Source organism: Sabethes cyaneus, chromosome 2 (genome assembly GCF_943734655.1).
Source record: "Sabethes cyaneus chromosome 2, idSabCyanKW18_F2, whole genome shotgun sequence".
Classification (NCBI taxonomy): domain Eukaryota; kingdom Metazoa; phylum Arthropoda; class Insecta; order Diptera; family Culicidae; genus Sabethes; species Sabethes cyaneus.
In genome coordinates this window covers 216,789,482-216,814,278 of record NC_071354.1, presented here as the reverse complement: position 1 = coordinate 216,814,278, position 24,797 = coordinate 216,789,482, and the positions used below count along the sequence as shown (strand labels likewise).

Sequence of the window (24,797 nt, the reverse complement as noted above, 5' to 3'; positions counted from 1 at the left end):
TACCTGAAGCAGTCACATTAGAACCAACGAAAAGAGAAGTTTTGTCTTTCATTATGAGTGTGTATGACCCATTAGGACTCATATCTCACATAACGATAGAGTCAAAATTAATAATGCAAGATTTGTGGCGCACTGGTATTGAATGGGATGATAAAATTCCCGACAATTTGAATAAAACTTGGCAAAACTGGATAAAAAAGCTATCGGTACTTGAGAACTTGAGTATTCCAAGATGTTACTCTCTTCAACAAAAGGAATCTAGAAGAGAACTTCATATATTTTGCGACGCATCATTAAAGGCATACGCAACTGTAATATATATGAGAACTATGTCACATTTGCAAACTGATGTCACTATAGTCGCCGCCAAAGCTAGAGTCGCGCCTACGAAAATTATATCGGTGCCGCGACTAGAGCTGCAGGCAGCAGTTTTGGGAACTCGTTTATTAAACACAGTACAAAGCGAGTTAAGATTAACTATCCACAAAACAATCTTTTGGACTGATTCGAAAACAGTCTTGAGCTGGATAAAATCAGATGTTAGAAAATATAAGCAGTTTGTGCAATATCGAGTAAGTGAGATTCTCGATAGTACAATGGAATCTCAATGGAGATATATAGATTCCGCATCAAACCCTGCTGATGAAGGAACAAAGGTAATTTCATCAGAGTCTAAATTTATAGAAGGCCCATCCTTTTTAAAACTAAAGGAATCCGAATGGCCAACGAAATTCAATGATATATCAATTAAAGAGTCGTGTCATGAAGAATTACGACCCATGTATACGCTAAAGGAAATCGATAAGCCACGGTTCGATATTTTATGTATTACTTGGTGCTCTGATTGGAATCGGTTGAAAAGAGCACTCTGCATAATTAAAAAGTTCGCGCAATTTATTAAAAGTAAAAGGCGAAACTTACCCTTTAATAACATAATAACCGCTTCTGATATGCAGCAAGCTGAAGAGTTTTTGATTCGAACCGCTCAATGGAATGCGTTTCCTGATGAGATGGTGGAATTGCAAACTACTGGAACGGTTGATAAAAGCAGTAGGATTCGAACTCTCACGCCGTTTGTGGCAGACAACGGTATAATGAGATCAGAAACACGTTATAAAAATACGAAATTTGTTCCATATGCGGCTCGATATCCCTACATTTTACCAGATAAACATCATGTATCTGAGTTAATACTGAAACACCAACATGAGCGTTTCAAGCATAAGAAAATGAAGGCTGCTATAGCAGCAGTCCAACAGAAATATCATATCATTCACATTGACGCCGGTATGAGAAAAATTAAAAATCGTTGCCAGCGTTGTAAGAATGAATCTGCGAGAGCAAAGGCGCCTAAAATGGCACCATTGCCCGAGTGTAGATTACAACCATTCGTAAAGCCGTTTACACATACGGGAGTGGATTATTTTGGTCCATATAACGTATCGGTTAATAGACGGTCGGAGAAAAGATGGGGTAATTTACTTATGCTTATTTACATTATATGTGCGGCATTCGGATCCGTGTTTTCCTATGAAGGTTCCGGGCTAATCGCTTATGACTGCGGCAATCCTGAAGTTAACTTAACGAGTTATTCATTATTAGATGTAGCATCTTGTATTCCACCTTCCAACAATTTAACGACGGAAGAAGTGCAAACACAGGTCTTGCAACGTAATGTCAAAAGCGAAATACATGTATTCCAATGCAAGGTGATAATGAAGCGCCGAATTAAGCATTGTGGTATGCATTCGCATACATCTGAATTCGAGAGGGGTTATGCTTACATGGTGAAAGAGTTTACTGCAGAAGAATGTAGACTTTCACATCAACTTAATAGAGTGACACTTACAGACACTCATACGATTCGCGAACTAAAACGAAACTCTACAGTTAGAGGTGAGAAACTCATTGTGGGTTCCGTTTCTGGAAGTAGTTGTGTAGGCGGGAGGCATTGGACACCCGAATATACGTGGGAGAATGCATTGGTTTTTTACGAGTATGAGATAACGTTACAAGATTATGTAGCAACAGTTGACTTCGAAAGCGATACTGTATATTTGAGAAACAGTATAAATTGCTTTTATTCCCAAGGACGATGTTTAGATTCAGAAGACGGATACATCACCTGGGACGTAAACCTTAATAAAAAATGCGAAGAAACTGAGTTCGAAGTTATTTACGAGGGTACAGTAAACAAAACTAAAAACGAAAATAAACACGAAGGTCGTAAAGCGATGAATGTTATCTACAGCACAATCTCCAAGTCGAATTTGTTTTCTATTCGTGCTAGGGAGCAAACGAAAATTTGTGGTAATGTTGGTTTTACAACTGATCACCCACGAATATTAATAGTAGAAGTAGTTGGCTTCAACTCTCCCTTTATTAGACGATCTACATCAGGTAGAAATTTTGACTTGTTTACATACTTCAACTCAAAAATAACAATCGTCGAAAATTATATTGGTCAGAGCATGACTGAACTTTACAATACAGTTATGACTGAAATATGTAAAGTCGATAAAACGCTAATGGAAACAAGATTAACATTAGCACGATTAAATCCTACGGAATTTGTTTCTAGTATAATTAAGCGGTCCGGATATACGGCCGTTGTAGCAGGTGAAGTTTTACACATTTTGGAGTGTAAACCAGTTTACGTAATGCCCAGGTCGGAAGAAAACTGCTATCAAGAGATACCAGTAAATTATAATAACAAATCAATGTTTATATCACCTGTGACCAGAATTCTGCAAATTAGAGGGACGCAAATTGATTGCACACCTTTACTCCCTGCCAAATTTCGAATCGGTGGTAGATGGTATACCACAGATAGTCGTATACGAGAGACTACCGCTCCGTTACAGCTTGCAACGGATATTCTTACTACATGGTCCTACACGCCGCTACCAAATCTTATGCAAAGCGGAGTATATGATGCGGACAGTGTTGAAAAAATGAGGAATATGATATATGAACAGGGAGACAGACGTATAGCGTCTAACGTATTACACAAAATCCTAGTTGGTCAGCGACCCGATGTTCAAGGATTTCGTTTCGATGCGCTTGTTTCAAGTAGGATAGTTGAAAACGTCATCGAAAAATATTGGAGCAAGTTGATGTCCTGGTCAACTTGGCTGGGGAATATAACTTCTACATTTATTGGAATATACATGATTGGTAGGATAATTAAATTTGTAATTGATACTTTTATGCACGGACGTATATTATATGATATATACGGTCTCGGTTGGCAACTTATAGCATCATTTTGGGATTCACTAACGAGCTTCTTGTCCCACCGAGATTCAATGAGAAGAATGGCCCAAAAGAATGAAACAAATGAAATAAGTCTACATATTGAAAGTGCACCAAGGGAGGCCGATCTGCCGGCTGCACCCGAAGCATATTTATATCCAAAAATACAACAAATTAATTAGTAAATCTAGGATGATTTACGGGCCCCGGAATGTCGCTGCTAGAGCGGAATGATAAAAATAAATAACTTAGCTGGAGGCATTATCGCTTCCAGAGGTAGAGCAAACAAGCTGCTTAGCTAGACGCGCCAACGATGTAAAAAAAAAAAATAAACACGCCAGCAAAACGATCCATCTGATCGGGAGTAGGAAAATCAGAATATGAAAAGGAATCTGAAAAACCATCTCGTGCAGGGATTATGTACTGATTAGACTACCTGCTTAGGGCATGAAAGATTAAGCCACTCCCATGTGTCGCATTTAGAATTTCTTTCTCTTTTTATCGTTAGGACTCAATGAGCAGTGTTCAAACAATTATAGTGTTTTAGAATAAGCGCCCGTTAGACTCCAGAAGGAAAATAAATAAAAATTATGGATATTTGAAGAAAAGTCTGGTATCTAAAGGGACATAGTATATAAGTAAATTTTTCTGGGATGCTTTACATAAGTATCCATCGATTATTCAACGCGTAGCTTTAAGACGACAATTGTAACCTTTTTCAATAAAGTGAAGTTTTCCTGGGAACAGTTTCCCACAGTAGTGAAGTGAATTTAGTTAATCAGCACGAGTGAATATCACATCCAATTTCAAAGTACGACCTAGTCGGAAAATTGACTTTGGAGCAACAACGAAAACCACCGGCTAAGACCATCTCTAGCCAAAATAAGTGTTGCTCGCGACAACACCTTGAAATGCGGTCAGGCATATATTAATATTTTTTTGAAACGATGATTCTACAATTGATGAAGGGACGGTAAGGGAAAGTAATGAAGAAGGATTTTGGACAAAAGATAGGAGTCACAACGACAACTTGTTAAGCATAGCTACCTATTACCCCCCCCCCTTCCTTTCCACCCTTCCCCTTCATTCCCGAAAAAATCCTTCATTACTTTCCCTTACCGTCCCTTCATCAATTGTAGAATCATCGTTTCAAAAAAATATTAATATATGCCTAACCGCATTTCAAGGTCATGACTAAAGTCACGAGTTTGGTCAATTTTCATAGGAACGGAGCCTTTCTCCGAAGAACCGCGCTGAGAAACGCGGACTAACACGCTTTCGGACGAACAGCGTCACACGCAGTACCTTGCAAGTCGTAAGGGCCTGCATAGTGTCGTCGTCCTGAAAGTAAAAAAGACGTTAGATTAAAACTTCTCGGTCGGTGGTTTCTACAGTAGGTGGAGGAAGAGGCACAATTTGTGTGTCTAAAAATAGAACAACCCATGTCGCGCTATGGTTAATAAGGGGGGTTGTGCAGACTTCTTTTGTCCAGCGCCTCTGTGGTTCAAAGGTACACGGGTACCAGTGAGCGACACGCCCTGGCAGGTGTTGTGGGTTCGAATCCGGTTATAATCTCTGATTACAGCTTGGTTCGACCCATGCCCCTTCCAGCATTGGACAAAAGATAGGAGTCACAACGACAACTTGTTAAGCATAGCTACCTATTACCCCCCCCCCCTTCCTTTCCACCCTTCCCCTTCATTCCCGAAAAAATCCTTCTTCATTACTTTCCCTTACCGTCCCTTCATCAATTGTAGAATCATCGTTTCAAAAAAATATTAGTTTAGAGTGTATTGTTTACACTGTATTTTATCGCTGTCAGATTTTCGAAAATTAAATAAAATAGCGTCACCCAAAGAGCAACGTTGCGAATTGATTTTCCGCAAGTACCTGGAAAATCGTCCACTTTCTCATCGGGCCATCGGAAAACAATTCGGAATCGTGCAATCAACGGTGAGCCGTGTGGTTAAATGTTACTACGAAACTCTGAGCAACGAACGGAAGCAGAAATGCTATCAGAATAGATGTTCTATTAGTGATCAGTATTACAAGTGTGTCGTGAAAGCGTTTAAGCGAAATCCCAATGCTTCGGTCAGGGATGTGACCAAAATGTCTGTCCAAGTCCAATCTGTTCAAAGTCTTTCTTTCAGAGAGCCAAGGAACTGGAGGGACTGCATACGTACAAAGTGCAGAAGGCTCCGAAACGTGACGAACGGCAAAATACGGTGTGAAAGTCACGGGCCCGGAAACTGTACACCCAGATGCTGACGAGGCCTCATTGGATGATGAGACTTACGTCAAGGTAGACTTCCAGGGCTACTGTTCTTCACCGCCCAGCACAAGTTTGATGTTCCGCAGGAAATAGGGAAGCAGAAACTTTCAAAGTGTTCCAAGAAATACATAATTTGGCAAGTGATCTGCTCATGTGACGAACGGAGTGCGTCGTTCGTAACTACCGGGACTGTACACCCATCGAAAAATACTGTTGAAGTTGAAAGAAATACATATGCCAAAAGCTTATATTTTATTGTCTAAAAGTTTGAAAAGGATCGGTCAATTAGGTAATTTTCTACAGCGTTTCTTCCGTGGCGCAATTTGATGTGGGACACCTTTTATAAGTGAGCTGTGGAGGAACCAAAGCCTGTGAGATGCAGGAATTTTGCCATTCCTGTAATGTGCAATGATAGTGCTGGTAACCTGCTTAACGACAAAACGGCGGTAGCATCCAGGTAGAAGGAGCACTTCCAGACACTGTTGAATGGAGAGGTAAACGCGGAAATCAGCAGGGATAGGATAGGAATTTCAAGCGATGGTTAAGCTGTGGAGCCTCCAAAACAGGAGATGGTTAAGAAGGCAATCAGTGAGCTGAAAAACGGTAAGGCTGTTGGGAAGGACGGTATCCCGGCCGAACTTCTAAAAGAGGGGAGCGAGCTGTTGTACGAAGTAATCCACCATTGTCAGGATCTGGAAGGAAGAACAAATGCCGGAGGAGTGGTTGGAAGGCCTCATTTGCCCAATTTTCAAAAAGGGACATCGACTGGAGTGTAAAAACTATCGAGGAGTTACATTGCTCAATTCTGCCTACAAGGTGCTTTTTTTTTGTTTATAGGAGACTAGACCACTGCGACCAGCATTTAGATCTATTGTGGTAAGCTTTCCCGTATCCTGTTCTGCAGACTGAGACCGTTAGCGGAGTCTTTCGTTGGCGAGTACCAAGCTGGTTTCCGTGAGGGTCACTCCACAACGGATCAGATGTTTACCCTGCGTCAGTTGCTAGACAAGTTCCGGGAGTACAAGCAGCAGAGTGCTGGCAGAAACGTGGAAGTTCAAATGATGTTGGTACCAAGGTGGAGCAGGATGGGTAACTATGTGAAGACTTCGGGGCAAACGCCACACACAATGGATGTGCACTGTTGAGGAAGATGCACGTTCAGCTGGTGTTCGAAGGGATTGGAGAACCGTAGACCGACAGTACTAGAGGATCATAATTCTTTCGGCGAAGGAACGATGTCAGACTGGTGCCACTAAAGTAAGTAAGTTTATGTCGTGATTTATCCGCCTGTGCCACACGCATTCTTATATTTTGATGCCAAGAAATGATCACAGGATCTTACGCTCAAACATACCTAGAGCTCATCGGTCGCTATCCTTCAACATCAATGCTTCATGGTCGTGAAGTACAACCAAGAGAATAAGCGTCTTATAGAGCGTAAGTTTCATACAAAGTGGCAGGCTACGGGACCTCAGTGGCAATGGAATAGTATCTTCTAATGAAATTCTGAATAGCAAATTCGATAGCTGGTCACAAGCCAGCTCGTTATCTCACCCGCTATTCTAACGCTTGACTTTAAACCAAGCGTATTGTTTGAAAACCATGTTCAAATACAATCCGCTACAGCTTATTTCGTTTAAGTTAATCGTACGCCGCATTGAAATTTTTAATCTAATGATTAATCTGTGAGAGGAAGACTCGGAATTTATCAAGACACTGTCACAAGGTAAGCGTTTGGTCCATCGTAGAGTGTCTCTCTCGAAAACTGCACTGAAATTACCCAACAAATGTTTTCCTGCAATGACCTCGGGACACGGGAGAAAATTTGGTAAGCAGACGACCGGGAGCAAATCTTGCTTACCATCTCGTAGTAAGCAAGATTCGCGCCCAGTTGTCCAATGCATTGAAATCGAAGCCAACGAAGAAGTTCATAAAGCTGATGATCTTGAACGATCGCTGAACGAGTAGGAGAGAACCTCAATGAGTAGTGCAACACATCCACGATGCGATCAGTACTACGGTGCGAGAAGTATTAGGAACTGCTACTGCAGTCACTTCCAATAATGCGTTTTGATGCAGAATACCACCGTGAGACCGACGAGACGAATCAAACTTGAGCTCACATGTTAGCTATAACTTTGGCCATTTGTGGTAGAGTGGAGGCTTTTTCTATCAGTACTGGCAGTAACACCAGTAACATTACTATCTTTATGTCAGGTCCTCAACGCGCACAGACGGCCATTAATGGGCTCCCACCCAATGACAAGCTGACATCATGATGTTGCTGGGTTGGGCCCCAAGGCAAAAGTTAAGTTTAAATCTGTTTTTGATTGGCAGATTGACAGTTTGATTTAAGTTTTAATTTCAATTCTATGTTAAATCCTATTTCAAGATCAATTCCATATCCCGTTACGTACCTATCTTATTTTAAGTTTGATTTTAAGTCCAATTCAAGTAAAGGAAGTAAAAATTCTACTTGATTACTTGGTGTTTTCAAATGCTTTTGAAAGGTTGGTACTCCACCTTTTATTTTTGTCTGGACACACCACTGTCTAACAGATTTTAAATTAAGATGATTAGAGATAACTCTTTTGAATAGACGCTTTGGGCACTTTCAATTGATTTTGCTGTAAATGGTTAAAATAAAGCACCTATTACGCGTTCGGTGGATGAAAAGATGTTATCCACCTCTGGACAGCTATCAAAACTAATTCCTATTACATTACTGGAACGTAAGTTCGTAAAACGTAGTCCACTAGATCACCAAAATCCTTGACTATCGTTACGCGTTCAATATTATAGTTTTTTTTATGGAACAACTAGGGTGATAAATCTATTGTGGACAGTGCTCTGCGCGTATATATTTTCGACATTTCCATTTGATTTTGCGTTCGATGTGCATACATGCCAATCAAGGAACATGTCGACCAGCTTTTGCAATTCGATACAATCGCCAACTGAGCGAACTTCAAGGCAAACTTTAAGGTCTTCAGCGTATCGGTTTCTGCGTCCTAGAGAAAGTACTATGCTAACATCATAACTGTTATACAGTAAGAATAGCACGGGTCCGTCGTTGCTGCCCTGAGGAACGCCTGAATTACTTCTGATGTCGCTCAGTATTTCCCCGAGTTTCACAGTTTCTGCGCTAGTTGGAAATATAGGTTTTGTTCCCCTTTATGAACATACAATAATACACTGTAGTGGTTTCGAATTCAACTCAATCCATCAAAAAGCACTCGTTAGCTGACTTTTCAAATGGCATCTATTATTTAGAACCATTCATGCTCAAAAAACATTTCCATGTACCATGGATAGTTTCGTAACCAACCTTTATCAGTTGAGGACAGAGGATTCCTAGCTATTACGCTACACTGGAATGTCCGGCATTATTTATTATGCAAATTTACACTTCAATCAATACCGGGAAGCCCGACTGGGAAAAGTGAGGCACCAGTTTCGAAATTGACGCATTGTGTGTACTTTTAGATTACTACTATTTTCAGTTCAATGTTGTTGCTGAGCTGTTGTTTGCTAGCGTTGCAGCAGCATTGCAGAGTAATCAAAAACCGGATGAAGTGGACGTAACCTGCAATTAAGTGTGGTTGTTTGATTGTTTTGCATGAAATGGGTTACAAATATTCATGCGATGATTGAATGGTCAGTCGAAATGGCTATTTTTATTGCGAAAGCTGTCGTTGAAATAAAAGTGAATTGTGGTAAATTTGACCTGCGTTGATATTATGACTGTAAATCATTCACATAGCTTATTATCTGCGAAACATGAATCGAAACAATGGATAGTTTTTAAAGGTCACGCAGAGAGACCAAATTTTCTAGTAATTGAGTTTATTGATTTCCATCATTTCTGAAATTCTAGGTTAATTATTTATTTGTCAATTTGACAATCAATTTCTACAGCTTACAGTATAGCTCAAATTTCCATCAGATCGTATTGGGATGGTCGGGAATCAAAATGCCAGTGTGCTTCGAGGGAAGCCCTACTATATATTTTTGTCAGCAACATCCATACAACAACGGTATGAAATTCAGTTGTCAACACTTGGTTCAATTTCGTACGATTTCGCATCGAATCGTCGTTCGGCGCTGGTCTATATTTAGTCCAACAAATCGCCTAACAGTAAACCATCTGCGAATAAGGATTCGATAGGCTCGCTCGAAGCCATCGTATCGGAGCGAGTGAGAGGCTCATTCTGCCGAAGGTGGGAGGGGGAGTGTATTACGAAATCACATCGCCTTGATGGATGGTAGATTATCGTCCGACATCTGTCAACAGGCAGAAGAGTGTTCATTTCATTTTCCCTTTTCAAATGTAGGCCTCGTGGGCAGCGACACTGCGGAGAAACGGATGGGAGGAATTCAATCCTATTTTCCGCACACCTTCCGTGTGGGCGGCAAAAGATATATTCCGAAGGTAAATATAACGTTTTAGATTGTGGTGTCACATCGACGCACACTGTCATTAGTACGGTGGTGGTGGTGGTATTTTACCTTGAGTGGAAAGTGATGTGTGATGATGCCATGGCTATGGTTGTAGGCTGCACCGGTCCTGGTTGGGCCAAAGAAAACTAACTTGATAGCTTGTGACACGCTGCCGTCTAACTTTGATACCGTATAATCCATAAAACGACAAATGAATGTTACTCATTTCATTGGTAGTGGAACTATTTTTGGATCAAGTCCAGAAGAGCCACACATAGTGGTTCCACTGGTACAGTTTACATATTGCGGAGCGGAAAGAGCAATGGTTATGGCACTTTAGACCGCTGAAGTTGATCGATGACTTTGCGGGCTAGAGTTGGTTCGTATCAGTTTGAAAATTTCATTTGTTTTACTAGGTAGGGACTAGTAAGAAAGCCTGAGTCAGATTAGCAATCACTTAATTTTCAGCTGTATGCTGTGTAACTATTGGCAACAGAGGATGAAAGTTTATGTTGCGGAGCAACGCGATTAAGATGCGGGTAGGTAATGAGGCTAACTCATACTATGTGCGTATCAGTCCGTGGGAATACAATTAAGTTAAGTGTAGATAATCGGTCCCTTTCTCGAAGTGCCGCTCGCCGTCGAAGTATGATCCGCTGTCTTGATTGCAGTAATTGATTGAATTATGGGTACACTGCATTGCACGCTATGTTCGAATCGGATTACCGGATTGCCTGCAGGGGGATATTGATTCAATTGATTAGAGTATATTCATCGGTTGGTTTGTCAATGAGGTCTACACAATGGAAAGCAGTATTTATTGCTGAGTACGCGATGACATGCAAATAAGACTGTAGTAGTTTTGCTGCATCTTTCAGTCGTTAGCACAACTGTTTATTTTATACCAATCAGCGGAGTTTTTGTATTGACATATAGTAATAAGTAGTCGTGAATTGTGTTCACTATGAAATTGCTCCACTGCAGGTAATTTCTTTTAAATAGCGTTCACCAAAACCACATAACAAAACCAAAATTTACTGTGTTACATCGATTTACTGTAGCTTATGTGGATGAATTTGAACTCAAGTCCTCGGCGTGAGAGATGTGAATGCTAACTACTACACCGGGGTTGAACCCAAAATGTTTCCTTCGTCTCCTGACCTATCTTGACAGTGCAGTGTTAAGATTTTTAGGAAGCGTTTATCGTCTGGTAATTTCTAGCAAATGATTGGGATTTTATCCGTTCAATCATTAAATATTAGTAGACGCTAATTTTCATTTTCCGCTCCAACGTTTCGATACCAATTTAGAGCTTCATCAGGGTTGTTACGATGTGTATTTGTTAACTTCTGTTGTTTGAGATACAATTTGTTTGCAACTTACAAAGTGTTGATCGTTTTTGTCTGAATATTTCGGTACTTTTCAAAAGGGTCAATCTGCAAAATGTAAACAAACCAAGTAAGGATTTTTTTCCCTTACAGAACGAAAAAATGAATCCTGCATTCGACGTAAACTGAAATCCGATATATTTTTCCATCAAATAAAACGTAAACAGCCTAAACCGTTTTTAACCCATTTCCTCCAAGCGTTGCGAAAACGCAACGCACTTTCATTCGATTCTAGAGAAGGCTCTGTTTAAGATATCAACTGGGACCCTGAGAAACATAGAATCTGAAAATCGTGGTTTTCCAGGAGCGGCGTTTTATTCCGCCGATCGTTTTTCGGTCACTTCTCGTGGTTGGATCATTACAAATTTAGTATCAAAATAAGCGGAAAAGACTGCAGAATAAAAATCTGAAATAAAAAAGTAATGATTTTTTCAAAATTTTTAGTCATTCATGTCCCCTTAAACCTATCACATGTTCCTTAACATCAGGAAATCTGCACCTTGGTTGAGAAGGAGAGGGGGGCTAATAAGGGGGGGGGACCATAACTCCGAAACGCCTTGACTGTTCTTTATTAAACTTGGCATACATGTTCCTTAACATAAAAGAATCAGAACTGAAGGGGTTGACAAAAGGGGAGAGGAAGGCTCATAACAGGGTGAGGCTCCGAAATGTTTGCACGGTTCTCGTAGGACAGGAAGGGGGAACTGTTACATGACTATAACAATTTATCCCTACAACAGAAAAAATCAGAATACGAAACACTAAACCGCAATGCTCGCAGCTGCAGATTTCTCAACTGTAATTATGCACCGAATCAACGTGACCAGTATAAAAAGTGTTCGATCATTAGTGCTAAGTATTGTTGGTCAATTGTAATTGTTGCAATCATTCAAACTGTGTGGAGTTAATCTGAGAACACCATGTTTTTCTCATGGTTAACTTTATGTGGCATGTTACAGAGTGGGCTCAACCAATAATTTGTACATACTTGCTCCTGGTGGTGACACTAAAAACATTGGTTACGAACAAGTTTTGTGTTGATTACAATAACTGATGTACAGGTGACTGTGAGACGAACGCGCCCCGACTAAGAACGGGCACTCAGCTAGTATGATATAGAGCTCAAGGTTAGCTAAAAATTCAACTTTTTTGAAACTGTCGGGCCCCTTGGCGAACGAGGGGTCCACTGTTTCGAGGTATTAAAAATGTAATTCTCATTTTTAACCATTTTTAACCAATCAAGTACCAAAGTTGCAATATTTAAAGATAGGTATATGCTGGTAGTCTCCCAGTTGGCTTTGAGGTATGACGCTGGCCTAATAAGCCAGCCGTCGTATGTTCGTATCTCGGCTGGGAGAGGCTGTTAGAGTCAATAGGATCGTAGCAACTGGCCCTGCAATTGTCCTGTACTCTAACAGCTGACTGTTAGAGGCTGTCTGTCGTATAAAAACAGAAGGTCAAGTTTCGATAACGGAATGTAGCCCCTAGGCTTTGCTTGGCTATATGCTGGTAGTTGTTGAAAAGAATGAAATATGAATCATTTCACTAGAGTTCGAACATATATTCGAACAAAACTCATTTTATGCTTACATCGGCATATACAATTAATACAATAAAATTAAGCCATGTGTGTGTGCCACATGGCTCGTTCAATTTTCATTCGTTCCACTCTAATAAGGTTGGCCATCATGACTTAAGTCTTACTTGACGTAGTTTCATTTTCGTATTGTGTATCGTACCAGAGTTTGAGTAACGGTCGTTGATAATAAATAAATTATTAAACGGTGCAGCACTATTTTTCGTGATCTCAAACATCACGGCATAAAAAGCGGAATTGTACACTATACACTAAAAAGATTTGTCGAGACGGGATCTGTTGTAAACCATAAAAAAACGGAAAAAAACTAAGTGTTAAAACTGCAGCGGTCAAAAAGGTTGTTCGAGAAGGAATTCGTTGCAGTTGCGACCGGTCCACGCGGAAAATGGCAGATCAACTGAATATCAAAAGGAAAACTCTTTGTCGAATTTTGAAAATGGATATGAAAGCATTCAAAAAAGGTAAAATCCACGGATTAACGCGAGCAACAAAACGAAAACGGCAGGAAAGATGCAAACTGCTGCTCTGTCGGCACGGTGTTTCAGAAATGATCCATTCTGATGAGAAGTTGTTTGTTCTTCAAACACCGCATCATGCTCAAGATGATCGGTTGTGGTCGGTTCCGATCATGGACGTCCCAAAGAACAAACGGAATGTACTACAATACCAAAATTCATCAACGGTCATGGTATGAGAGGCATTTCAAAGAAAAGGAAACTTCCTCTTGTATTTATTGACAAGGGTGTGAAAGTTAATGTAAAATAGTATCTGAAAATGGTCTTAGAACAAAATTTGATACCTTACGTTCGGGGAATGTATGGTGAAGAAGATTACGTCTATCAGCAGGATGGAACTCCAGCCACACTGCAAATCTTGTGAAGACGTGGTGCAAAGCCAATCTGGCGGATTTCATATCGAAAAAGAAATGGCCTCCAAGTTCTCCTGATTTGAACCCATTGGATTTTTGTAAATAGGGTACATGCAGCAGAAGCTCAATGATCATAAGATGAATTTAAGTTAGTTATCAATAAGATATGGGATGATATTCCGATCTCCGATGGAAGTAGTGCGTGCCGCGCGTAACGACATAAAAAGCGTTTGAACCGTGTCATCCAAGCAAAAGGCGATTAAATAGAGTAATGATTGTTTGTTGCGTTCTGTATCTATGGGTAAACAACTTCTAAAAATTCGAAATTCAGCCTTTATTTACAAAAATATATGGCTCGGTTTTTGTTCGAATACATATGTGTCACACTGTATGGTTCATATATGATTTTTCTGGGCTATTTATTATGCTATTACCTATTTTAAAACTCTACCCGATTATCGAGCAATTTTTTGTCGTAAGCAAATGTTTAAAAAAGCGATTGAACTGTATATGGCTCGTTCAATTTTCATTCGTTCCACTCTAATAAGGTTGGCCGTCATGGCATAAATTAATTTATTTAAATTACGATTACAGTCCACAGTCAGTCCACAATCATGGGTCGGACACTTATGGGTCATTTGAGCTTTTTCTGCCGATTAATGCGTGAATATTATACTAATTGATTGATGAAATTGTTACTCATAAATAGCATTAACTATTTGATTAATCATTAGGTGATATTCAAACGGAAGTTAGCAGCTAAAGCTAAAATGACCCACAATCGTGTGTGACCCATGATTGTGGATTGACTGTATACAGTCTAATAAAATTTCAGAATATTTGATCCGAATGGGTTTGTTCTGAACGTAGAATCGAGGTGGTTGTTTTAACATTTTGACTAGTTCTCAAAATGAAAAATAGTGATGGGAAATATATAAGAGAAGAATAGTTTTACTTTTTTATGATCATAATTTCAAAACAGTGGAATTTTTGTTTTTATATCGACTGAAGTATAAAATCATTTTGATGAAACTTTAATCCGAAATATAAAATCAGCTTTAAAAAAATTCTTAACGTTCATTTCAAGCCTTCTTCTGTATGAGTGATAATTATTCGGTTTCCTGACAATTAGTGTCAGGTACTGGTGTTTCGGTTGGCTGCTGCGGCAGAGAATGGCAATTTTCCCCGAACCAACAGAACAAAAGTCCGTAAAGGGATCCATTACACTGCGATAATAATTATACACTCGTATGCAGACAAAAGGTTCGGTGTACTATCCTTCTTCATCAACGAGAAATATTTTTCATCGCCATGAAACAATTATTGCCTGTACATTTCCAATTATTCTCATGGCTATTGTTCCAAATACTGAAATAATTTGATTCTTTTTTTCGTGACGGATCAACATGGGACTTTATCAAAGGACAAAGAACGTTACCTGCTGTTCCCTACGACCAATTAGCAATTTTATTGTTTATGAAAAGGTATTACTTTTAAAATACTTCAAAGTGAAGCGGTCTGATATAATAAGCTTAAGTGCACAATATGAAAGTATATTACTATCAAATTGACAGTTAATATTTTCACCAACCGACTGTTATGTAAAGTATCATACCGTTATCACACTCTGTTGAGTTATCCATTGGGTACTTACAATTACAACATTCTGCGGTAATTCGAAACTCAGTTTACCCGCTGTGGAATGAACCGAAACGATGTAGCAACGAACCGCCTTAGCAAAAACTGCTTTGAAAATTAAATTACTAAAATAACAGTGAATTTCTGTAGCATATTGCAAACGGGGATTGTTGAGCAAAACCGTGAAATATCGCCGACTCAAATAATTCAACAATTTTTCGACAAAAGTTTTCTCATTTATTCTGCAATGGCATTGCAGACTGATCAGCACCACACACTACTGCCTAGTCTTAGCCCCATCATTCTGACTTCCTCGTCAGAAACTTTTAATCTAAATTAATGCACGTTTTACGGTTCACATGAACCACTTACCGAGTAACACCAGAAGGGGAATGGTGGTTAGTCCTCCCCGTTGCCATTCATCCAGCGAGACGCAACCGTCACCGTCGTAGTCGATTTCCGTCATCATATCTTGCAGGATCTGAAATGACAATAAATCACATTCATTCTGCTAGCAGTTGCTCATGGTAAAGCGGCCAGACATCAACTTTAATAGATGACAATACAGTCTGCCTGCAGTCAGTGATGGGGAGAACTTAATGGTAATACTAATAGCAAATTTCATTTTGTCCTAGCCATCAGTTACGTCGTCGTTTTGGAGGACTGAATTATGCTCGAACGTAAACTGATTGATGGTGGCATGACCTACATTTATAATGCATGTGAGAAAAACTAACACTCTTCTGGCTGGCACTTTACGATAAATCACGGTAGAAAATTTCACCGTTTTATTGTTCGGTTTGTACACTTTTAATTATGCATTGCTAATAAAACTACACTAAGGTATAAATTAAGTAATCAAAGTGACATGAACACAACCGACAGCAAAAAAAACTAAGATAAAACAATCGTAAAAGGAAATAGAACAATAATGACGGAACGAGTAGTGTGTGAAGCTATTGTCGGTGCAACACTTACCGGTCTCAGTTCGGACACATCCCAGCCGAGATACTCTGCGACGGACATCATTTGATTTACGATCGCGTCCGTTTCGGTGGTGTCCAGAACGCCATTTCCGTCGGTGTCGTACAGCCGGAACATAACTGGGGCAGGACGACGACAGGACCGAAAGATGGAAAGAGAGAAGAGCAGAATGGAAATAAAGTTAGCAGATATCAGTCTAATTAATTACACTTCCAGCAGCCAAGCCGGGATGCCGTTGAAGTTTCGGAACAATAGCGCGCTGGGGTTTATTTTAATTACTGCAAACAAGCTGAGAGTGTGCGGGTTAATAACCTAATCTGTCTTAATTTTTTTTTCTTTCGAAAAAAAAAATTCAACCGGAGCAGTGTGGTTCACTGAACAACCGTATAGGATCTAGTTATAAGGCAATGAAAACAGTATTTCTAACAGTGATTGCAAAGCCAAAACCAACCGATACTTACATTCCAATTTATCCTCCGGCCGTCCAGCTTCCAGCAGTGACAGATAGCAGACAACATCCTTCAGTGGTACTTTGAAGAGCAGCGGATCCAGATAGGATTGCTTACGCGCTTGTAGACGAATATCTGTGGGTAGAAAAATAAGCAACAAAACCGGAATCCATAAACAAGTAAACATGAAATCAATTTCGCTCGTCCGTAACGAACGGCGCTGGCCGCAATATATATACGACTAAAGTACTTACTGGTTTGGTTCGAACCATCGAGGGGAAATTGATTGTTTTGACAAAAAAAAAAAGGTTCGGAAAAGGGAAATACATCCTAATCCACCTAGCGTTGGAGGTAAATCTTCGTGATATTGGAATTGATTCCTTTTATCCAAAGAAGAATATTTCTTAGATTATTGTCATGAATTGACAGCGAATTGCAATTGTTTGATACTTATTAGGAATCTGACGAAAGATGCTGATTTAGTTTTGATGATTATTTTAAAATGAGATTAGGAAGCATAAAGGACATCCTTCGTGAAGTGACTAAGAAAAAATTGAAACGTTCAAATTTCGTCAATTTCAACAATTTTACATCAGAAAGTAAAATTCCTAAAATTATCCTGGTTGGAATTCCTTCCGATTGATGGAAGCACTCTGTTTTTTTGACGTAGGACTACGTCTCTCAAAAAATGCGAGCGTAACGAGAACATGAAAGATTTTGGACGCTAACAGCTCTGCTAATTATGAATGGATTTCGATCGTTTGAATAACAATCGATTCATAATAGATGCAGCAATTATGTGATTTTTATTAAAATTTTCATTTTCAATCACTAAAGAATAATAAAAATTGACAAAAAGTTTCAAGGTCAAATTTTCCCATACATTTTCTTCGTGATTCGTCCCAGGCAGGGACGACAGTTAATAACACCGTCTGTTTAGTGTGGTTTCCTCTCACAAAAAATATCAAATACCCTTTGTCACAACCGGTCGAAGATTCTTTACGACGTTAATACTACTCCAATTTGCTATCTGTGCTTGGGAAGTACGCCAGCATGCAAAATTATCCCTTTTGCTTCAACTGATTTTATCGTTTGAATATTAAACCTAGTACAATTTGATGTCCTAGAAGTGAAACGTCACTGAAAAGTGAGCGGGAGCCTTGCCTTTTGCTAGATTGCATCCATATACAGTAGGATTTCGAATTTGACAACAAATGCGGTCCGCCTATGTTGTCAAAAGCGAGGCCCTTTTTGATATGAAAAAAAATTATTGAATTACAATATAGTAAATTATCAATTTGGGTAACATACTGCTGAACATTTTCAAATTGTCAAGCATTGTCGAATCGTACCCGCATTCGTAGTCCTACGTGAACCCATTGTTCGTTCCCCTAGGCACAGGCCTCCATACTTATTTCAAAAAAGACTTGTTAAACCCACTTATATTTATTTTCCATTTTTTAACATTTCTAAAAGAAATTATCTAAAGAATCTAAAACAAAAGTTAGTGGCAGTGCTGGAAATTATTTCTTAAAGCTGTTTTATTGCAAAATGGTAATCTAAAATCTAAATTGATGTAAAGAATGACTAGTTTGATGACTAGATGACAGCTTAATTGATTCTAAATGTATTTGGTGAAACAATAAAAAAGTGAAAGAGGAATTGTATTAGTCTAGCCGCAACAATTTATTGCTTTTTGTCTTACGACCGCGCATTAATTAACGTTTTAGTTAACGAACTCGGGGTCGTTAACAGGTGGAAACAGTTCTACGATGAACACCTCAATGGCGAGTTGCAGAAAAACGCGCAACGAAAGTTAACCTAGGATAGTAATATCCCAGCACCTGATCTCCGAGAAGTCAAACAAGAAATCGGGTTGCTGAAGACCAAAAAAGCCACGAGTAAGGACCGACTACCGGCAGAGTTTTATACACATGACACAGAAATGCTGGAAATAGCTCTACACTGGATAATTTCCAAGACTTGGGAAGAGGAGAAGTAACCGGAGGAATGAACGGCAGGAGTGGTTTGTCCCATCTACAGACAGGGTGATCGACTCGACTGCTGCAACTATCGCTTCATTACGCCGACAGCTAAACGCCACCTACAAGGTACTCTTCCAGATTCCGTTACGCCGACTGTCACCGATAGTACGGGGTTTCGTTGGGAATTGCCAGGCTTTATGGGACTCGCGCAACTGCAGACCCGATTTTTACCATCCTACAGATCTTGCAGAAAAGTCGGGAGCGCAAAGTACCCAGCATCACTACTTTATTGATTTTAAAGCAGCATACGATACTGTCGATCGAGACCAGATATGACAGATAATGCACGAACACGGTTTTCCGGATTATGATCAGAGCTACATTGGATCGAGTGATGGGTTTCGTGCGCATCTCGGGGACACTCTCGAGTCCCTTCGAGACGCGGCGAGGGTGGTTGAGACAAGGTGACGATTTATCCAGCCTACTACCTACTGTCCAACATCGCGCCAGCGGCTTTTTAGCCGGAAATCGGGTCTACTTCGCCCTTCGCGAAACTCTGCGAAAAAGAAGCAGACGAAGCTAACGATATACAAACCCTGATTATACCAGTAGTTCTTCAAGGACTGGCCGTGACGCTGCTCATAGTGCAAAACGACGTTGAACAACATACGGGATCCCCAGGAATCCCCTCGCTGCAACCCTCCGTGCGATTCGAAGGGACTCGAGTATGCTCCCGAAACATGCACGAGGCACAATACACAACACTCGCTTCAATGTAGCTTTGATCAGCCGCGTAAATTTGACCGGAAAACCGTACTCGTACATTATCTGCCATAGCTGTTTGCGCTCGATTGTATCGTATGCTGTTCTGAAATTTACGAAAATATGAAGCGTGGGCACGCTGTACTCGAATTCTCTTGCTACTGGAGATAGATGACGTAACAAAATCTGGGAGAGCACCACGTAGACGGCGTTAAGCAGCGCAATGCCACGGTAATTACAGCAATCACACCTTCCATTCGCTTCCCCGGTAGTTTCTCCTCCTCTCAAATCCCTGAGATTACCCAGTGAAGTGCTGTTACTTCCGGTTCTTGGCCATTCTTGTAAAGTTTTGCCGGGAGTCTTGTTATATCGCCTTTGAGATGCTCATCGAAGAACAGCTTCCGCCTGTCGACCACCTCGCGCTTGTTTGTGACCAGGTTTCCCTTTCAGTCACTACTCCCTACACATAGCAGGCTTCGGTGTGTGTGTCCTCTACGAGATTGGTTCTCCTTCTCGTAGAACTTACGCGTTTCATTAGCCCGGAATAGTGGTATAGATACAACGGGATGTACCGGAATGTTCTTCGAAAAGGACAACAATCCACCCAACTGCCCACAGTTTCACCCAATTCTGCTCGCGTGACTTGGGATTGGGCAGTGCTTTCAAATAGTTTTCTTGAGAATTTTTACCTTTTAACTTGAATACGAATATATGGTACTACTGCCTGCCTTAGCAGAACATCCGTTCATAGCAATGAGCCTATCATGTCAAAAAGAGATGTACATATTCAGCGATTGGTCATGCGTCCCATCTCTTGTATGAAGGGCCAGAAGGGAATTGGTCGATAAGCGACAACACTTACATGTACCAGGGACTTAGATAATCTCCTTCCAAGGGCTAAATCGCCTGAGGTAATCGTTGAATAAACCGTCTTAATGCAGAATGACACCAGCAGGTGGGGGGAAGAGTCCGCTCATTATCCGCGATGTATTGTTAATCGAGCCAAGATTAACCCTAGAAAGTTGACTGTTTCACTCTCCCTAGGCCCACCGCTTCAAACAAGTGCTCTGATGATCCCTCCCTCTTCCCGATTCTAGTATTTTTATAAAATGTGGTATACATTGGCAAAAATAGGTCCGCATAGGTGACGTAGGACTACGTAAGTCTCTTTGTAGCAATAGTAGGATATATCCATGTCCGTAATAATACGATTCTTCATGTATACAACCTACATACGCAACGTTTATCTTAGTAGTAACATTGTATCAATCTTCAACCGATTCCGGAGTTATTTCCATGAATTGATTGAATCTATTTTATTAAAACGAATCGAAGTCACACTAAACCAAACAGTAAATAAATTTTCATGATCTGTTTCTACGTTGAATAGTGCTTTTCCTCTGGTAATCGGTAGACGGTACGCGCGAGTTTCAAAAAGCTGAAAAATTTGCGCAAAACTTTTCTGCAGTTTACAAAAGAAGAACACTGATAATAAAGCATTAAAAGCTGCAGACGTTTTGGAAGTGGCAGAAAATGTCGCCCGTGATCAGAAAACTTATTCCCGCCATTTGTTGGACGTCCGCAATGGCGAAAACTTCAACTTTTCCCTCGTTGCCTGTGTTATTATGGTGATAACTGGGCAAGAAAATACAACAAACTCTTCAATCGTTGTGTGATCCCTAAAAGGACCGATTGTTTGATTATCATAACTCTAGCTTGCAATAAACTTGCACTAATGCACCTAACGTAATTCCCTTTTCGGTAAATTGAAGTACCGATAACCACTAACCAGGCACGGCTTGTTGCAACGAACCAGCCAGAAAGCCTCAGCAGCTATGCGAACGACAAAGACGATCGTGTATGGTCATGAGTCACGCTCACGATTGAATACCAGTCCAGGTGGCCAACTGAAAGTGACGTGGCATAATTCTGGTCGTTTTGTTGTCGCGAGCGGCATATTTCCTGCCAATTACAGAACTTCAACAGCCAGATATTCCATCACGGCAACGAGACCAGTACTCCAGCTCCAACACGCTCAGCATACTTTCCTTTCCTCAGAAGCCGTTGAACACGACGAACTGACGACGTTGTGCACCGTAAGGCAAACAATGTTTTAAATACAACCTTTAAAAGTATGCCACGGATGTGACTCGAAAGCTGCCTGTCCGATGTGTCGCAAGCTAGCTGCTTGCCGATGTGTCGCCAACGAAAGCCGCTGACCGACTGACCATGCGCAGTAAAAGGCATAGCAGCCAAAACCATATCGTTCACTGGCGGATCGGTTTGTTGGCGTCTCGCTTGGTGAATTTGGATGTCTTCATTGCCTTATCCGGGAAGTAGTAAGAGCGGAAGCTCAACAATTTTCGATCGGTTTCTATAGAGCGTCAATTAAATACAATCATAAGGAAGCTTAACCCATAGCTTATATCGTATATATTTCTGCCATCCGTGCTAGGGAAGCACTGGCGTGGGAAGGTAAAAAATGAAAATAATTCAATTTTCCAATGACGTGCATTGAAAATCAATAGTTTTATATGTTTTCAATATTTTCCAAATCGATTTTCCGATCAATTGGTGTAAATAGCTTGCACATCTATTGAAAACTGACTGAATTATAAACCGAAGTGTGAAAACGCATTTCCACTTTGATGACGTCATTTCCAACCAATCACGAAGCGAGAATTCTGGTAAAACATAGGTTCATTATTTTCAATTTTTCAATAGTTCAACATCAAGAATCTATACTTTTCTTCATTTGGGTGAATTCTTAGAAGATTTTTCAATCGATTGGTGTAAGAATATTGAAAATCTATCGGAAATCCGCTGAGCTATTAGCGCTCATGACCTATCATTTTTCGTGACGCTCGCATTTTTCGATTTTTTGGAATGACACCCTATCTCATAACTTGCCGTAAGACGTAGTCCTACGTCAGAAGTCCTCTTAACTTGTACAATACAATAAATTTTAGAAAAACACTGAAGGGTTTTAAGCGGCTTCATAATTATCCTCGCCCATTTTGCAACTTTATAAACGAAAATTAAAGTGTTCGTATTCATGGTTGAAACAATGAAAAAACTTTTACCTGTATTTTCTTTTACTTGATTTTTTATGTCAACTATGGGATGGCAACTTGGGATGGTAAATTTAGTTTGATTTATCCTCAATTTCGTCAAAAAAAGCTTTGACTAATTTTCTGAATGAACGCTTTACAGTTAGGTTATATCAGGATTTTTTATTGTAAATCCCTTCTAAGAGTATTTTCTGACCACACCCCTGCTATCACAGTGAACCTAAAAACCGAAAGTTGAAAAGCTGTTTTCAAACAATATATAAAACAGGCCAACTTCGTTAAATTTTGAAAAACGTCACTCGTTTGAAATGAAAGAAAAACGTAAAAAATTAACCGATTCAATATCGAAAAACATGTAGAATGTTAGAATAATGGAAACTTAATTGAAACGAAATGATGTTGCCTTTTGTTCGTGATATCCCCCCGCCGATGGCCGACTAGAGCCAGGTTTTCGTCATGCTCTTGGCACGTTTTTCCGCACTTTATTGTCAAGTGCGCATAAGAGAAAATTATTTACTCTTGCCTTGCCGTCTTAGAGGTTACGCTTTTCAATTAGCGAACGACCGTTGTTTTATTTGGTGGTTCTTTACTCTTTATGATTGCTTTTATTGCTCTTTTTGCTCTATGAAGCACTATGAAATGTTTATTTTGTCACTAAGAAAATCGTTTCAATCGGTAGAATGATTTCTATTAAAAAAAAAAGATTTTGTTCTTTTGTGTACGGTGGAAAGAAATTTAAAATTTATATTTTGTTCTAAATAAGAGGTGATGACTGAACAGGAAAGTAAAATTTTAGATTCTGTTGAGAAAAACAGACTTAAACTTTATTTCGATTCTCTACGGTTGAATTTGACAACCATCGTGATGGGTACCCGATCAGGAGGGCATAACAAGATAACATCAAATTTATAACACATTCTGATATTTATAACACATTGTGTTACAAATCGGAAATAAACTGATCAGGAAGTGAAAACAAAAGTTTCAAATTTGTAACAGATTCTGATAGTTATAACTCATTGAGTTATATAGGAGAATTAGGGCTTTGGCCACTACTAAAAATGTTACATATCATCACTGGTGTGCCCGGGACACACAATGGGGAACGTGCCATACATTTTCTATAAAATTTAACGCAAATTTTATGTGTAATTTCAAATCTGATTTCAAGCCAAATTTTACATGCAATATCAGCCTAACTTCAAGTAAAATTTCAAGTACTATTTCAAGTCAAATTTCAAGTTTATTTTGAATTAAATTTGAATTCTAAATTTAATTCGAATTTAATGTCCAATTTCAAGTTTAAATTTTGGTCCAATATCAAATCCAATACCATGTACATTTGACATGCAATTTCAAATGAAATTCAAAGTAAAATTTCGTGTCTAATTTCAAGTGCAATTGCAAATTGCAATCTAAGTTTATTCAGTTGTTCAGTTTTCTGTGTTCAGTTTCAGTGCATCAGAACGAAATAACGATTACATGTAGCGAATTCTTATATCTACCAATTTTGCATTAAGAAAATTTTGTTGTCAATTCTAGACTTTTTTTGTTTATTTGGATAACAATTTTTTTAAGCATCCAACAACAGCAAGTATATAAAATGAAAACATAAACTATTGCAGTTAGAAATATACTCGATGCAAAATGCCGCTCCTGTTAAGCCATCTTTTATGTATTTTCTGCACTTTATTAGGTTCTAACAACGAATTGAAACGAACAACGAATTAAGATTAAAAAGAAAATCTCTCAAACTTTTATTTTATTGGTAGATGCTTGGAACCAAACGTAATCGAGCAAACACATTATGAAAAAAATAATTAACGATAAAAGAAAATGTTTTAGTTTTTTTCTCGGTTTACGTCTTGTTTACAAAATTTAAAAGCAACAAGTGTTTTCTCCAATCCTTTACTAACAAAACCTCGTATAATTGAGAAATATTTTCTTTCACGCATCATTAAAATAATTAGGTTCATAATTGTTTTTAATCTTTACTGTAGTTGGTTCCTACCAAAATCAGCAATAACATTTATAGAATCAAAACCTGAAATATAAAACTCATTTAAAAACAAAGTTTGAATGGCCAGG

The 24,797-nt window shown here is 39.4% G+C and overlaps 1 protein-coding gene across 2 annotated transcripts in view; it reads right to left on the bottom strand.

Moving 5' to 3' along the window:
- LOC128733612 (diacylglycerol kinase 1) overlaps positions 1 to 24,797 on the bottom strand; it is a 207,646-nt gene that overhangs the window by 28,452 nt on the left and 154,397 nt on the right. For both annotated transcript variants that reach the window (XM_053827332.1, XM_053827333.1), the window contains exons 8-10: positions 16,904 to 17,026; positions 16,437 to 16,561; positions 15,831 to 15,939 (exon numbers count right to left, since the gene is read on the bottom strand). In XM_053827332.1, coding sequence (XP_053683307.1) covers positions 15,831 to 15,939; positions 16,437 to 16,561; positions 16,904 to 17,026 — 357 coding nt within the window. The remainder of the gene's footprint in view (positions 1 to 15,830; positions 15,940 to 16,436; positions 16,562 to 16,903; positions 17,027 to 24,797) is intronic.